Source organism: Orcinus orca, chromosome 16 (assembly GCF_937001465.1).
Source record: "Orcinus orca chromosome 16, mOrcOrc1.1, whole genome shotgun sequence".
In the NCBI taxonomy this organism is placed as follows: Eukaryota; Metazoa; Chordata; class Mammalia; order Artiodactyla; family Delphinidae; genus Orcinus; species Orcinus orca.
This window is the reverse complement of record NC_064574.1, coordinates 31192636-31208630: the sequence shown is the minus strand read 5'-3', so window position 1 is coordinate 31208630 and position 15995 is coordinate 31192636. Positions and strand designations below refer to the sequence as shown.

The following is a 15995-nucleotide window of genomic DNA, read 5'->3' as shown; positions in this document are numbered from 1 at the left end:
ATGGCCAAGAAGCACATGAAAAGCTGCTCAACATCACTAATTATTAGAGAAATGCAAATCAAAACTACAATGAGTTATCACCTCACACCAGTTAGAATGGGCATCATCAAAATCTACAAACAACAAATGCTGGAGAGGGTATGGATGAAAGGGAACCCTCTTGCACTGTTGGTGGGAATGTAAATTGTTACAGCCACTATGGAGAACAGTATGGAGGTTCCTTAAAGAACTAAAAATAGAATTACCATATGATCCAGCAAGCCACTGGATATACCTGGAGATACCTGGAGAAAACCATAATTCAAAAAGACACATGCACCCAATGTTTATTGGGTGGGCATATACCTGGAGAAAACCATAATTCAAAAAGACACATGCACCCAATGTTTATTGCAGCACTATTTACAATAGCCAGGTCATGGAAGCAACCTAAATGCCCATCAACAGACAAATGGATAAAGAAGTTGTGTTACATATATACAATGGAATATTACTCAGCCATAAAAAGGAACGAAATTGGGTCATTTGTAGAGACATGGATGGATCTAAAGACTGTCATACAGAGTGAAGTAAGTCAGAAAGAGAAAAACAAATATCGTGTATTAACAGGTATATGTGGAACCTAGAAAAATGGTACAGAGGAACCGGTTTGCAGGGCAGAGATAGAGACACAGATGTAGAGAACAAACGTAGGGACACTAAGGGGGGAAAGTGGCTGGGGGGGATGGTGGTGGTGGGATAAATTGGGAGATTGGGATTGACATACATACACTAATATGTATAAAATAGATAACTAATAAGAAACTGCTGTATAAAAATATAAATAAAATTCAAAAAAATTTTAAAAATAAAATTGGGCAGGGAGTTCGCTGGTGGTCCAGTGGTAAAGAATCCACCTTCCAATGCAGGGGATACGGATTCGATTCCCTGGTCGGGGAACTAAGATCCCACATGCCACGGGGCAACTAAGCCTGCACACTTCAACTAGAAAGCCTGCTGTGCTGCAAACTACAGAGCCCACGTGCTCTTCAGCCTGCACACCACAATGAAGGGCCCGCATGCTGCAATAAAAGATCCTGCATGCCACAACTAAGACTCAACGCAGCCAACAATGACTAAATAAATAAATAAAATATTTTTTAAAATGAAATAAAATTGGGCAAAGGATTCGGATATTTCAACAAAGATAATATGCAAATGGTCAGTATGCACATGAAAAGATGCTCAGTATCACTAATCATTAATGAAATGCAAATTAAAAACCACTGTGAGGTACCACTTCACATTGACTAGGATGGCTGAAATCAAAAAGATAAGTTTGGAGAGGATGTGGAGAAATTCAAACCCTCATACACTGCCTCTGAGATTGTAAAATTGTGCAGCCACTTTAGAAAACAGTCTGGCAGTTCCTCAAAAGGTTAAACATTAAGTTGCCATATGACCCAGCAACTTCACTCCTAGATATATACCCAAGAGAAGTGAAAAAATATGTCCACACAAAAAGTTTCACATGAATGTTCATAGCAGCTGAGCATTATTATAACTGTATTATTTATAATAGCCAAAAAATGGAGACAATCCAAGTGTCCAGGCAACTGGTAAGTGAATAAAGAAAATACAGTTTATCCTTAAAATGGAATACTATTTGTCAATAAAAGGAAACAAAGTACTAATATAGGCTATAATGTGGATGAACACTGAAGACATTATGCTAAATGAAAGAAGCCAGACACAAAATACCATATATTGTGATTCCACGTACATAAAATGTCCAGAAAAGGCAAATCTTTAGAGACGAAGTGGATTAGTAGTTGCCTCGGGCTAGGGGTTGGAATAGGGAATGACAGCTAATGAGTACAGTTTCCTTTTGGGGATGATAAAAATGATCTGGAAGTGGATTATGGTGATGATTGCACAACTCAAAATTTACTAAAAATCATTGAATTACACTTAAGGTACACTGAAAATGAATTTTAGGTACATAAATTATATCTCAAAAAAGCTAATAGGAACAAAAAAGGGAATGGGAAGATACCGGAAACTGAAACTTCTAGATTATTGCAAGAAGGCTTCTGCAGAGCCTCAAGAACATGGCATTTGGGACAATATAACGCACTGAAATGTGGTTTTTGGGGGGGGGGTTGAATTTTATTTATTTTTTATACAGCAGGTTCTTATTAGTTATCTATTTTATACATATTAGTGTATATATGTCAATCCCAATCTCCCAATTCATCACACCACCACCACCACCCCCGCTTTCCCCCCTTGGTGTCCATACGTTTCTTCTCTACGTCTGTGTCTCTATTTCTGCCCTGCAAACCGGTTCATCTGTACCATTTTTCTAGATTCCACATTTATGCGTTAATATATGATATTTGTTTGAAATGTGTTTTTTGAGAGAAGTTTTCATTTGATCGTGTATATACTTGGTAAGTTTATATTGTTACTTAATCTTTCATTTAATAAATGTATTCTCAGCACATCCTAGATGCTGGGAATGCCATAATGATCAAAACATCACAGATTCTGTCATCTCGGAGTTTCTGTTATATAGTTGAGATGAAAAACACAATAAAATCATAATTAAAATTTTAATTACAACCTTTGATAATGAGGGGTGTTTTTTTTTGGATTGGCTAACCTGCATTAAAGGATTTTTCTTTTTTTTTTCTTTCTTTTAATTTTTTTTTTGGCAACGTAGTTAAAGAAGGTCCTTTTTATTTTTGCAATGTCATTCCATACAAAAGCAATAGAAACACAACAGTCTTAACAAGAAGTTTACAATTGAATATTTGAACAGAAAATCTGTACACATTATCATTCACAACAATTTTACATGGTAAATTAACTGACTGTAAAAAAAAATGTTCTTTCTAAATCTTTCTGCTTTCTAAACTCTTGGAAACAGTATAGATAGAAGGCCTACTTAGTGCTATTTACAAATAACAAATTAAGACTGTATAACTTACATAAACCCCATTAATTTACCAGCTCAATTTAATATCTCACTATTCAGTTCTCTGTATGAAGAAAAAAGCCAATCTTGACATATTAACAAACAGCCCAAACCCTAACCCTTTCCATAAAGATATTAAAGGTATCTGATTATGAGGACACTGACACTGACACTTGTCAGGTTGACTTTAAGGATGCGGGAGATTAAGCGATTAAGATTGTTGCAAGATTGCTTCGAGTTCAGTTTTCCTCGGAATTGGAATTTTAGTTCCATTTTACAGTTTAAAATATGCAGAATACACTCCCTCTACATAAAATTAACGTTTCTTAAGAAAATAAGGCAAGAACAACAATTCACCATGAGACTGTACACTATTAGAAACCTCCAGTTACAAACGCAGGATGCATGCTTGGCGGGCCACTTCCCACCTGGGGAGGCAGCGCTGCTCCCAGTGGCCTCCAGGTGGCGACAGTTAGCTCATGGCTGAGAAGTCTTTCAAGGGTTCAGTTAAACAGGCTTTAAAGTCAAACTTGTCCTCTGCCTGGCAGTCCACGTTTCTAACTTTCGTGGGTGTGCCACAGTACATGTCGAAGTTATCCTGAGAGCTCGTCTGGGACTCAGAGCTGCTCTCCGCGGATTCCATCTCCATCTCCCCGAGGTCAACAGGACGTATTTCTTGCAAATCACATCCTTCTTCCGCTGGAGGATTCCAAAAATGCAGAGCCACCTTCCAGAGTTTGATCTGCTGGTCCCACGATCGTGGACTATACTTCTTGAATTTGTTGGGGGTTTTGGGATGAATGCCAGACTGTTGAAGGTGCCTTGGGACTTTAATATAGCGATCGTAGGCAATGGTGTTCTTCCCATAGTCGATCTGCTTCTGTCTTCTCATCAGGACACTTTCATCGGTCTCCAAGTCAGCTGGCAATGCTGACATAGACTCCTTTGAATCCGAACTTCCTAATGATGATTTTCTCTCCCTTCCAAAGTCATTTATGAGGAGTTTCCTTTTATATCTTGAAATTTCGTTGTTAACTCTAGTCCTCATTTCATCTTCTTCGACTGCACTTGCCCAGTCTGAACATCTAGAATGGGGCTTAGGGCCTTTGGGAGTGGTAAAGCTATCGGGTCTGCGGTCGCCCGGCGGCCTCGGGGGGGCCCTAGGCGTCCTCGGACTTCCAGTGCCTCCCCTTGGTCGTGTGCTTGCGTCCCAGGCTCCATCTCGTGGCGGGTGGCTGGCTGTCGTCGCCGTCGCAGCGGCTTCCGCACCCGGGGGACTTCGCAGCCGTCAGGCCATGGCGACGCGGCGGGCGGGGTCGTGGGGGCCTGGGGTCCGGTGGTGGCGGTGGCAGCAGCGGAGACCTCCTCTCCGCGCGACGCTGATGGACTCTGTTTGGTTGTTTCATCTTTGTTGGAGTATAATTGCTTCACAATGCTGTGTTAGTTTCTGCTTTATAACAAAGTAAATCAGCTATACGTATACATACATGCCCATATCTCCTTGCGTCACCCTCCCTATCCCACCCCTCTAGGTGGTCACAAACACCGAGTTGATCTCCCTGTGCTATGCGATTGCTTCCCACTACCTATCTGTTTTACATTTGGTAGTGTATATATGTCCATGCCACTCTCTCACTTCCCCCAGCTTACCCATCCCCCTCCCCGTGTCCTCAAATCCACTCTCTACATCTGCGTCTTTATTCCTATCCTGCCCCTAGGTTCCTCAGAACCTTTTTTTTTTTAGATTGCATATATATGTATTAGCATACGGTATTTGTTTCTCTCTTTCTGACTTACTTCACTCTGTATGACAGACTCTAGGTCCATCCACCTCACTATAAATAACTCAATTTCGTTTTTTTTATGGCTGAGTAATATTCCATTGTATATATGTGCCACATTTTCTTTATCCATTCATCTGTCAGTGGGCACTTAGGTTGCTTCCATGTACTGCCTATTGTAAATAGAGTTGCAATGAACATCGTGGTACCTGACTCCTTTTCAATTATGGTTTTCAGGGTATATGCCAGTAGTGGGATTGCTGGGTCGTATGGTAGTTCTATTTTTAGTTTTCTAAGGAACCTCCATACTGTTCTCCATAGTGGCTGTAACAATTTACATTCCCGCCAACAGTGCAAGAGGGTTCCCTTTTCTCCACACCCTCTCCAGCATTTATTGCTTGTAGATTTTTTGATGATGGCCATTCTCACTGGTGTGCGGTGATACCTCATTGTAGTTTTGATTTGCATTTCTCTAATGATTAGTGATGCTGAGCATCCTTTCATGTATTTGTTGGCAACCTGTATATCTTCTTTGGAGAAATGTCTATGTAGGTCTTCCGCCCATTTTTGGATTGGGTTGTTTGTTTTTTTGTTATTGAGCTGCATGAGCTGCTTGGAAATTTTGGAGATAAATCCTTTGACAGTTGCTTCATTTGCAAATATTTTCTCCCATTCTGAGGGTTGTCTTTTCATCTTGTTTATGTTTTCCTTTGCTGTGGAAAAGCTTTTAAGTTTCATTAGGTCCCATTTGTTTATTTTTGTTTTTATTTCCATTTCTCTAGGAGGTGGGTCAGAAAGGATCTTGCTGTGATTTATGTCATAGAGTGTTCTGCCTGTGTTCTCCTCAAAGAGTTTGATAGTGTCTGGCCTTACATTTAGGTCTTTAATCCATTCTGAGTTTATTTTTGTGTATGGTGTTAGGGAGTTTTCTAATTTCATTCTTTTACATATAGCTGTCCAATTTTCACAGCACCAATTATTGAAGAAGCTGTCTTTTCTCCATTGTATATTCTTGCCTCCTTTATCAAAAATAAGCTGACCATATGTGCATGGGTTTATCTCTGGGCTTTCTATCCTGTTCCATTGATCTATATTTCTGTTTTTGTGCCAGCACCATACTGTCTTGATTACTGTAGCTTTGTAGTATAGTCTGAAGTCTGGGAGCCTGATTCCTCCAGCTCCATTTTTCTTTCTCAAGATTGCTTTGGCTATTCTGGGTCTTTTGTGTTTTCATACAAATTGAAATTTTTTGTTCTAGTTCTGTGAAAAATGCCATTGCTGGTTAGTTGGATAGGGATTGCCTTGAATCTGTAGATTGCTTTGGGTAGTATAGTCATTTTCACAATGTTGATTCTTCTAGTCCAAGAACATGGTATATCTCTCAATCTGTATCATCTTTAATTTCTTTCATCAGTGTCTTATAGTTTTCTGCATACAGGTCTTTTTTCTCCTTAGGTAGGTTTATTCCTAGGTATTTTATTCTTTTTGTTGCAGTGGTAAATGGGATTGTTTCCTTAATTTCTCTTTCAGATTTTTCATCATTAGTGTATAGGAATGCAAGAGATTTCTGTGCATAATTTTGCATCCTGCTACTTTACCATATTCATTTATTAGCTCTTGTAGTTTTCTGGTAGCATCTTTAGGATTCTCTATGTCTACTATCATGTCATCTCCAAACAGTGACAGCTTTACGTCTTTTCCGATTTGTATTCCTTTTATTTCTTTTTCTTCTCTGATTGCCATGGCTAAAACTTCCAAACTATGTTGAATAATAGTGGTGAGAATGGACAACCTTGTCTTTTTCCTGATCTTAGAGGAAATGGTTTCCGTTTTTCACCATTGAGAATGATGTTGGCTGTGGGTTTGTCATATGGCCTTTATTATGTTCAGGTAAGTTCCCTCTATGCCTACTTTCTGGAGGGTTTTTATCATAAATGGGTGTTGAATTTTGTCGAAAGCTTTTTCTGCATCTATTGAGATGATCATATGGTTTTTATTCAATTTGTTAATATGGTTTATCACATTGATTGATTTGCATATATTGAAGAATCCTTGCATCCTGGGATAAATCCCACTTGATCATGGTGTATGATCCTTTTAATGGGCTGTTGGATTCTGTTTCCTAGTATTTTGTTGAGGATTTTTGCATCTATGTTCATCAGTTATATTGGCCTGTAGTTTTCTTTCTGTGTAACATCTTTGTCTAGTTTTGGTATCAGGGTGATGGTGGCCTTGTAGAATGAGTTTGGACGTGTTCCTCCCTCTGCTATATTTTGGAAGAGTTTGAGAAGGATAGGTGTTAGCTCTTTTCTAACTGTTTGTTAGAATTCATCTGTGAAGCCATCTGGTCCTGGGCTTTTGTTTGTTGGAAGATTTTTAATCACAGTCTCAATTTCAGTTCTTGTGATTGGTCTGTTTATATTTTCTATTTCTTCCTGGTTCAGTCTTGGAAGGTTATGCTTTTCTAAGAATTTGTCCATTTCTTCCAGGTTGTCCATTTTATTGGCATACAGTTGCTTGCAGTAATCTCTCCTTATCATTTGTATTTCTGCAGTGTCAGTTGTTACTTCTCCTTTTTCATTTCTAATTCTATTAGTTTGAGTCTTCTCCTTTTTTTTCTTGGTGAGTGTGGCTAATGGTTTACCAATTTCGTTTATCTTCTCAAAGGACCAGCTTTTAGTTTTATTGATCTTTGCTGTTGTTTCTTTCATTTCTTTTTAATTTATTTTTGATCTGATCTTTATGATTTATTTCCTTCTGCTAACTTTAGGGGTTTTTTCTTCTTCGTTCTCTAATTGCTTTGGGTTTAAGATTAGGTTGTTTATTTGAGATGTTTCTTGTTTCTTGAGGTAGGATTGTATTGCTATAAACTTCCCTCTTAGAACTGCTTTTGCTGCATCCCATAGGTTTTGAGTCGTCGTGTCTCCATTGTCATTTGTTTCTAGGTATTTTTTGATTTCCTCTTTGATTTCTTCAGTGAGCTCTTGGTTATTTAGTAGTGTTGTTTAACCTCCATGTGTTTGTATTTTTTACAGATTTTTTCCTGTAATTGATATCTAGTCTCATAGCGTTGTGGTCAGACAAGATACTTGATACGATTTCAGTTTTATTAAATTTACCAAGGCTTGATTTGTGACCCAAGATATGATCTATCCTGGAGAATGTGTTACTGTCGATTTCCCCTTTTATGGCTGTTAGCATTTGCCTTATGTATTGAGGTGCTCCTGTGTTGGGTGCATAAATATTTACAATTGTTATATCTTCTTCTTGGACTGACCCCTTGATGATTATGTGGTGTCCTTCTTTGTCTCTTGTAATAGTCTTTATTTTAAAGTCTATTTTGTCTGATATGAGAATTGCTACTCCACCTTTCTTTTGATTTCCATTTGAATGGAATAACTTTTTCCATCCCCTCACTTTCAGTGTGTATGTGTCCCTAGGTCTGAAGTGGGTCTCTTGCAGACAGCATATATACAGGTCTTGTTTTTGTATCCATTCAGCCAGTCTATGTCTTTTGGTTGGAGCATTTAATCTATTTACATTTAAGGTGTTATCGATATGTATGTTCCTATTACCATTTTAATTGTTTTGTGTTTGTTATTGTAGGTCTTTTCCTTTTCTTGAGTTTCCTGCCTAAAAAAGTTCCTTTAGCATTTGTTTTAAAGCTGGCTTGGTGGTGCTGAATTCTCTTAGCTTTTGCTTGTCTGTAGAGGTTTTAATTTCTCTGTCGAATCTGAATGAGATCCTTGCTGGGTAGAGTAATCTTGGTTGTAGGTTTTTCCCTTTCATCACTTTAAATATGTCCTGCCACTCCCTTCTGGCTTGCAGAGTTTGTGCTGAAAGATCAGCTGTTAACCTTTTGGGGATTCCCTTGTATGTTATTTGTTGCTTTTCTTTTGCTGCTTTTAGTATTTTTTCTTTGTATTTAATTTTTGATAGTTCGATTAATATGTGTCGTGGCATGTTTCTCCTTGGATTTATCCTGTATGGGACTCTCTGCAGTTCCTGGACTTGATTGACTATTTCCTTTCCCATATTAGGGAAGTTTTCAACTATAATCTCTTCAAATATTTTCTCAGTCCCTTTCTTTTTCTCTTCTTCTTCTGGGACCCCTATAATTAGAATGTTGGTGTGTTTAATGTTGTCCCAGAGGTCTCTGAGACTATCCTCAATTCTTTTCATTCTTTTTTTTTATTCTGCTCTGCAGTAGTTATTTCCACTATTTTATCTTCCAGGTCACTTATCCATTCTACTGCCTCAGGTATTCTGCTATTGATTCCTTCTACAAAATTTTTAATTTCATTTATTAGGTTGTTCATCATTGTTTGTTTGCTCTTTAGTTCCTCTAGGTCCTTATTAATCATTTCTTGTATTTTCTCCATTCTGTTTCCAAGATTTTGTATCATCTTTACTATCATTACTCTGAATTTTTTTTCAGGTAGACTGCCTACTTCCTTTTCATTTGTTTGGTCTGGTGGGTTTTTACCTTGCTCCTTCCACTGCTGTGTGTTTCTCTGTCTTCTCATTTTGCTTACCTTACTGTGTTTGGGGTCTCCTTTTCGCAGCGTGCATGTTCTTAGTTCCCATTGTTTTTGGTGTCTGCCCCCAGTGGCTAAGGTTGTTTCAGTGGGTTGTGTAGGCTTTCTGATGGAGGAGACTGGTGCCTGTGTTCTGGTGGATAAGGCTGGATCTTGTCTTTCTGGTGGGCAGGACTGCGTCTGGTGGTGTGTTTTGGGGTGTCTGTGACTTTATTATGATTTTAGGCAGCCTCTCTGCTAATAGGTGGGGTTGTGTTCCTGTCTTGCTAGTTGTTTGGCATAGGGTGTCCATCACTGTAGCTTGCTGGTCGTTGAGTGGAGCTGGGTCTTAGCGTTGAGATGGAGATCTCTGGAGGAGCTTTTGCCATTTGATATTACATGGAGCTGGGAGGTCTCTGTTAGACCAATGTCCTGAACCTGGTTCTCCCAACTCAGAGGCACAAGCATGACACCTGGCTGGAGCACCAAGACCCTGTCAGCTACACAGCTCAGAAATAATGGAGAAAAAGAAAGAAAGAAAGGGGGGGGGAGGAAGGAGGGAGGGAGGGAGAGAGAGAATGAAGGAAAGAAAAGGAAGGAAGGAAGGAAGGAAGGAAGGAAAGTAATAATAAAATAAAATAACATTATTAAAATTTAAAAATAATATTAAAAAGTAAGAAAAAAAAAGAAAAAAGAGAGCAACCCAACCGAAAAACAAATCTACCAATGATAACAAGTGCTAAAAACTCTACAAAAAAAATACCAGACAGACAGAACCCTAGGACAAATGGTAAAAGCAAAGCTATACAGACAGAATCACACAAAGAAGCATACACATACACACTCACAAAAAGAGAAAAAGGAAAACATTATATATATATATATATATATGTATATATTTTAAAAATGGAAGAGAGCAACCAAATCAATAAATCTACCAATGATAATAAAGTCTAAATACTAAACTAAGATAAACATAAATCCAGGAACAGATTAGATACAGAAGGCAAACCCCAAGTCTACAATTGCTCCCAAAATCCACTGCCTCAATTTTGGGAAGATTCGTTGTCTATTCAAGTATTCCAGAGATGCAGGGTACATCAAGTTGATTGTGGAGATTTAATCCACTACTCCTGAGGCTGTTGGGAGAGATTTCCCTTTCTCTTCTTTGTTCACACAGCTCCTGGGGTTCAGCTTTGGATCTGGCCCTGCCTCTGCGTGTAGGTCACCTGTTACAGGACGGGGTTAAAGTAGCAGCTGATTAGGGGGCTCTGGCTTACTCAGGCCAGAGGGTGGGAGGGGTATGGAATGCGGGGTGAGCCTGCGGTGGCAGAGGCTGGCATGACGTTGCAACAGCCTGAGCCGTGCTGTGTGTTCTCCTGGGGAAGTTGTCCCTGGATCATGGAACCCTGGCAGTGGCGGGCTGCACAGGCTCCCAGGAGGGGTGGTGTGGATAGTGACCTGTGCTCGCACACAGGCTTCTTGGTGGCTGCAGCAGCAGCCTTAGCGTTTCATGCCCGTCTCTGGTGTCCGCTCTGATAGCCGCAGCTTGCGCCCGTCTCTGGAGCTCGTTTAGGTGGTGCTCTGAATCCCCTCTCCTTCTGTACCCCGAAAGAATGGTCTCTTGCCTCTTACGCAGTTCCAGACTTTTTCCTGGACTCCCTCCCGGCTAGCTGTGGCGCACTAGCCCCCTTCAGGCTGTGTTCACGCAGCCAACTCCAGTCCTCTCCCTGGGATCCGACCTCTGAAGCCCAAGCCTCAGCTCCCACGCCCCACCCATCCCGGCAGGTGAGCATACAAGTCTCTCAGGCTGGTGAGTGCTGGTCAGCACCAATCCTCTGTGTGGAAATCTCTCCACTTTGCCCTCTGCACTGCTATTGCTGTGCTCTCCTCCGTGGCTCCGAAGCCTTCCCCTGCCATCCCCTGTCTCCGCCAGTGAAGGAGCTTCCTAGTGTGTGGAAACTTTTCCTCCTTCACAGCTCTCTCCCAGGGGTGCAGGTCCTGTCCCTATTCTTTTCTCTGTTTTTTCTTTTTTCCTTTGCCCTACCCAGGTATGTGGGGAGTTTCTTGCCTTTGGGGAAGTCAGGTCTTCTGCCAGCATTCAGTAGGTGTTCTGTAGGAGTTGTTCCACATGTAGATGTATTTCTGATGTATTTGTGGAAAGGAAGGTGATCTCCACGTCTTACTCCTCCACCATCTTGAAGGTCTCTCATAAGCAGAGGTTTTGATTTGACAAATCTTTTTTTCTTTTTTAATAGAACTAAGGGTAAAACTTTTTAAAATAAGCTGGACATTAGAAAGTTCCCAAATTTGTTAATGTGTGCAGTTCTTTTTTTTTTTTGGCCTCACTGTGTGGCTTGTGGGATCTTAGTTCCCTGACTAGGGATTGAACCTGGGCCCACGGCAGTGAAAGAGCTGAGTCCTAACCACTAAACCACCAGGGAATTCCCATTAATGTGCCCAGTTCTAACTGTATGTTTCCCAAGTTTGCTTTTAGAAACCCAGAGTGCATCCCTCTATATACATATAATTTTGAAATGGTTGTTAAGTTCCTGGATCTAACATAGGGCAAGCCACAGCAGCCTATTTTTATTATAGGTGAACCTTGAAGAAAGGCCTTACATGTTTTCTTAGGTCAAACTCCCAAGGCAATAGAAATAAAAGCAAAAATAAACAAATGGCACCTAATCAAACTTATAAGCTTTTGCACAGCAAAGGAAACCATAAACAAAATGAAAAGACAACCTAACGGAATGGGAGAAAACACTTACAAACTATACAACCGACAAGGGCTTAAGTTCCAAAATATACACAGTTCATGCAACTCAATATCAGAAACACAAACAACCAAATCAAAAAATGGGCAGAAGACCTAAACAGACATTTCTCCAAAGAAGACGTACAGATAGCCACAAGTACGTGAAAAGATGTTCAGCATCACTAATTATTAGAGAAATACAAATCAAAAGTACAGTGAGGTATCTCCTCTCAGCAGTCAGAATAGCCATCATTAAAAAGTCTACGGGGACTTCCCTGGTGGTCCAGTGGTTAAGAATCCACCTTCCAATGCAAGGGACTTGGGTTTGATCCCTGGTTGGGGAGCTAAGATCCCACATGCCACAGGGCAACTGAGCCCACATGCCACAACTACAGAGCCCACGCGCTCTAGAGCCCGCGCAGCCCAACTAGAGAGAAGCTCGCGTGCCGCAATGAAGAGCCCATGTGCCACAACAAAAGAGCCCATGTGCTGCAACTAAGACCTGATGCAGCCAAAAATAAATAAATAGTTTTTTAAAAAATCAAAAGTCTACAAATAACAAAAGCTGGAGAGGTTGTGGAGAAAAGAGAACCCTCCTACACTGATGGCCAGAATGTAAATTGGTGCAGGAACTATGAGAGGGTCCTCAAAAAACTAAAAATAGAACTACTGTATGATCCAGCAATCCCACTCCTGAGCATATATCTGGAGAAAACGCTAATTCAAAAAGATACATGCACCCCAATGTTCATTGCAGCACTATTTACAATAGCCAAGACATGGAACCAACCTAAATGTCCATCAACAGAGGAATGGATAAAGAAGATGTGGTACATATATACAGTGGAATAGTACTCAGCCATAAAAAAGGATTGAAATAATGCCATTTTCAGCAATGTGCATGGACCTAGAGATTATCATACTAAGTGAAGTAAGCCAGAAAGAGGAAGACAAATACCATATGATGTTACTTATATGTGGAATCTAAAATATGATACAAATGAATTTACTTACAAAACAACAGACTCACAGATGTAGAAAACAAACTTATGGTTACCCAAGGAGAAAGGGGGTGAGGGAGGGATAAATTAGGAGTTTGGAACTAGCAGATAAAAACTACTATATATGAAATAGATAAACAACAAGGTCATACTGTATAACACAGGGAACTATATTTAATATCCTATAATAAACCATAATGGAAAAGAATATGAAAAAGTATATATGTGTATACATTTATATATATATATATATATGTACTTATACAGAAGATAGAAGTGGAAAAGGAAAAAAAAGAATTTTCTCCATTTTTCTGGGAAAATTCCAAACCTAGGCAGAATTCTGAAGTGAGCATGTCATGTGAGATTTCTCCCCTTCTCTGAACACATTTTTCTTGTTTCTTTCTTTACTACAGACCTGGCATCCAGTGCCTTGTTGAATTAGACTGAAGTGCACAGTGGTGTGCTTGATGTAATGTGGCCAACAACCTCTTCCAGTAGATGATGCTAACCAGGAAGGGAGATGAATTTGCCCTGTCAGGCCTCTTCTTGGTGTGTTCTGTATGGACTGCCTCCCTCCTAGAGTAAATACATCAACTTAAAAGAGGAACATAGAAGATTGCAGATGAAAAAACAGACAGTAATATACATGCTGTGAGCATTTGCGGGCAGCATCACATAGATAATGTAAGAGCAGAAGTCACGTTTTAAGAGATCTGAAAAGTATTCCAGAGAAGTTGGATGAAGTAACAAAATAAAGCATAAAGCTCTAAGAAAGAGGGAAATAATGTTAAAGATACAAAAATGGAGGATAAGTTGAGAATTCACAGAATATACTTGAAGAGAAGAAAAAATTTTTAATAGGGAATGAAATAAAAGAAGCCAGATAAATGAATGAGAATGTTTAAACAGGTTCCAGGTATTGATCATGTTATGTGTATGTTAGTTATACATGTTTCCAATGAACAGATGTATAGGACAGTAGACACAGAGGGTTTTTTCCATGATTATATGAAAGTAAAAGGTGAAAATAAAAAAAGAACAATGGTGTGAATGAAAGAGGCCGTGTGTATCCACTTGCTTTATCTTCCCTCCTGGCTTAATGTAGGAACCCACCTGGCTAGGCTGCGAGCTTGGACTTGTGTTTCCTTGGCCCAAGAGGACTGGCACATATCAGCAGATGTCTCACCATAAAAGGGGCTTCACCACTCCAGTCTGTGTTTTTGTTTTTGTTTTTTTTCGATACACGGGCCTCTCACTGTTGTGGCCCCTTCCGTTGCGGAGCACAGGCTCTGGATGTGCAGGCTCAGCGGCCATAGCTCATGGGCCCAGCTGCTCTGCGGCATGTGGGATCTTCCCGGACCGGGGCACGAACCCGTGTCCCCTGCATCGGCAGGCGGACTCTCAACCACTGCGCCACGTGGGAAACCCCAGTCTGTGTTTTATATATATATAAATTTGTTTATTTATTTTTGGCTGTGTTGAGTCTTCGCTGCTGCGCGCAGGCTTTCTCTAGTTTTGCGGCAAGCGGGGGCTGTTCTTCGTTGCGGTGCACAGGCTTCTCATTGTGGTGGCTTCTCTTGTGGCAGAGCACGGGCTGTAGGTGCACAGGCTTCAGTAGTTGTGGCGCATGGGCTCAGTAGTTGTGGCTCGCAGGCTCTAGAGCGCGGGCTCAGTAGTTGTGGTGCATGAGCTTAGTTGCTCTGCGGCATGTGGGATCTTCCCGGACCAGGGCTTGAACCTGTGTGCCCTGCATTGGCAGGCGGATTCTTAACCACTGAGCCACCAGGGAAGTCCCACCACTCCAGTCTTGAGCACCTTGGAGTTCCTGCTTTCCCTTAGATTTTGACTGGGGCAAAATATGGTGAGTGAATCAAGCTACACGTTTCCTCTGCTGAAGGCTTTAAAAAAATAATAGGTAGAAAGTGTTCCACTGAAGAAAGACTTAAAAATGGAAAGGAACACCCAGGACATGGTGAAATGTTCTTCCATGAAAACAATAACAACACCTGAATAGGATAACCAGGAATTTTGTGTAGAAAGAAGTATCCAAAAATTAACCATAAAATTGATATATTCAAAGATGAAGTTAATGATCTTTAGGAGACACCAGCTGTAGATAATAGAATAACTAGGACAAGCTAGGAATATAACGTGAATCTATATAGCTGTTTAAGAGTCTCTCACCTACTGAGAGACTAAAAGCTAAACACAAAAGAGTACATACTGTGTGATTCCATTTGAATATGAAATTCTAGAATAAGGAAGATTTATCTGTAATGATGGAAATCAGATCAGTGGTTAGGAGTGGTGATTAACTGCAAAGGGGTACAGGGAATTCTTTGGGGATAAAGAAATGTTCTGTATCTTGATTAGGATGGTGGTAACAAGTGTATATTCATTTGTCCAAACTCTTTGACCTATACACATGGGTGCATTTTTAATGTAAATTTATGTCTCAGTTTTTTAAAAAAGATTAACAAAGTCTAAGATAATTTTTTCTTAGAAAGTTTTTCTTGGATGTCTTGTATTAATAAGAAATATATGGTTTTTAATGGTTTGTGAACCACAAATTATAAAACACAGCAGTCTAATTACTGGTGTCTCGTTTTCTGAACATTTTTGAAGCAAAAGTAGAATACTAACTACAGGGAAGATGCTGATGTATTGTCCAGGGAGCAGGAACTGGTCTAAGAAGAATGAGGCCACCAAACACACTTCAAGAAACACTGCTGCATGGTTAAGGATCCGCCTGCCAATGCAGGGGACACAGGTTCGATCCCTGGTCCGGGAAGATCCCACATGCCACAGAGCAACTAAGCCTGTGTGCCACAACTACTGAGCCTGTATTCTAGAGCCTGCGAGCCACAGCTACTGAGGCTGCGTGCCACAACTACTGAAGCCCGTGTGCCTAAAGCCTGTGCTCTGCAACAAGAGAAGCCACTGCAAGGAGAAGCCCACACACCACAACAAAGAGCAGCC

The 15995-nt window shown here is 40.3% G+C and overlaps 2 protein-coding genes across 9 annotated transcripts in view; one reads left to right on the top strand and one right to left on the bottom strand.

The window, feature by feature from the left end:
* Positions 1-15995, top strand: part of RNF24 (ring finger protein 24) — a 141987-nt gene that overhangs the window by 73494 nt on the left and 52498 nt on the right. Inside the window, exon 1 of one of the 8 annotated variants that reach the window (XM_033415713.2) lies at positions 13253-14877. The exons of the other annotated variants lie outside the window; for them this stretch is intronic. The gene's annotated coding sequence lies outside the window, so the exon portion shown is untranslated. Of the gene's footprint in view, positions 1-13252; positions 14878-15995 lie in introns of those variants that run through there. 8 annotated transcript variants of the gene reach the window in all.
* LOC101275058 (histone RNA hairpin-binding protein-like) lies at positions 2658-4370 on the bottom strand. Its single transcript, XM_033415714.2, is given in 2 exon segments — positions 2658-4121; positions 4123-4370. Coding segments are annotated over 2 exon segments (933 nt in total). The 5' UTR covers positions 4366-4370; the 3' UTR covers positions 2658-3431.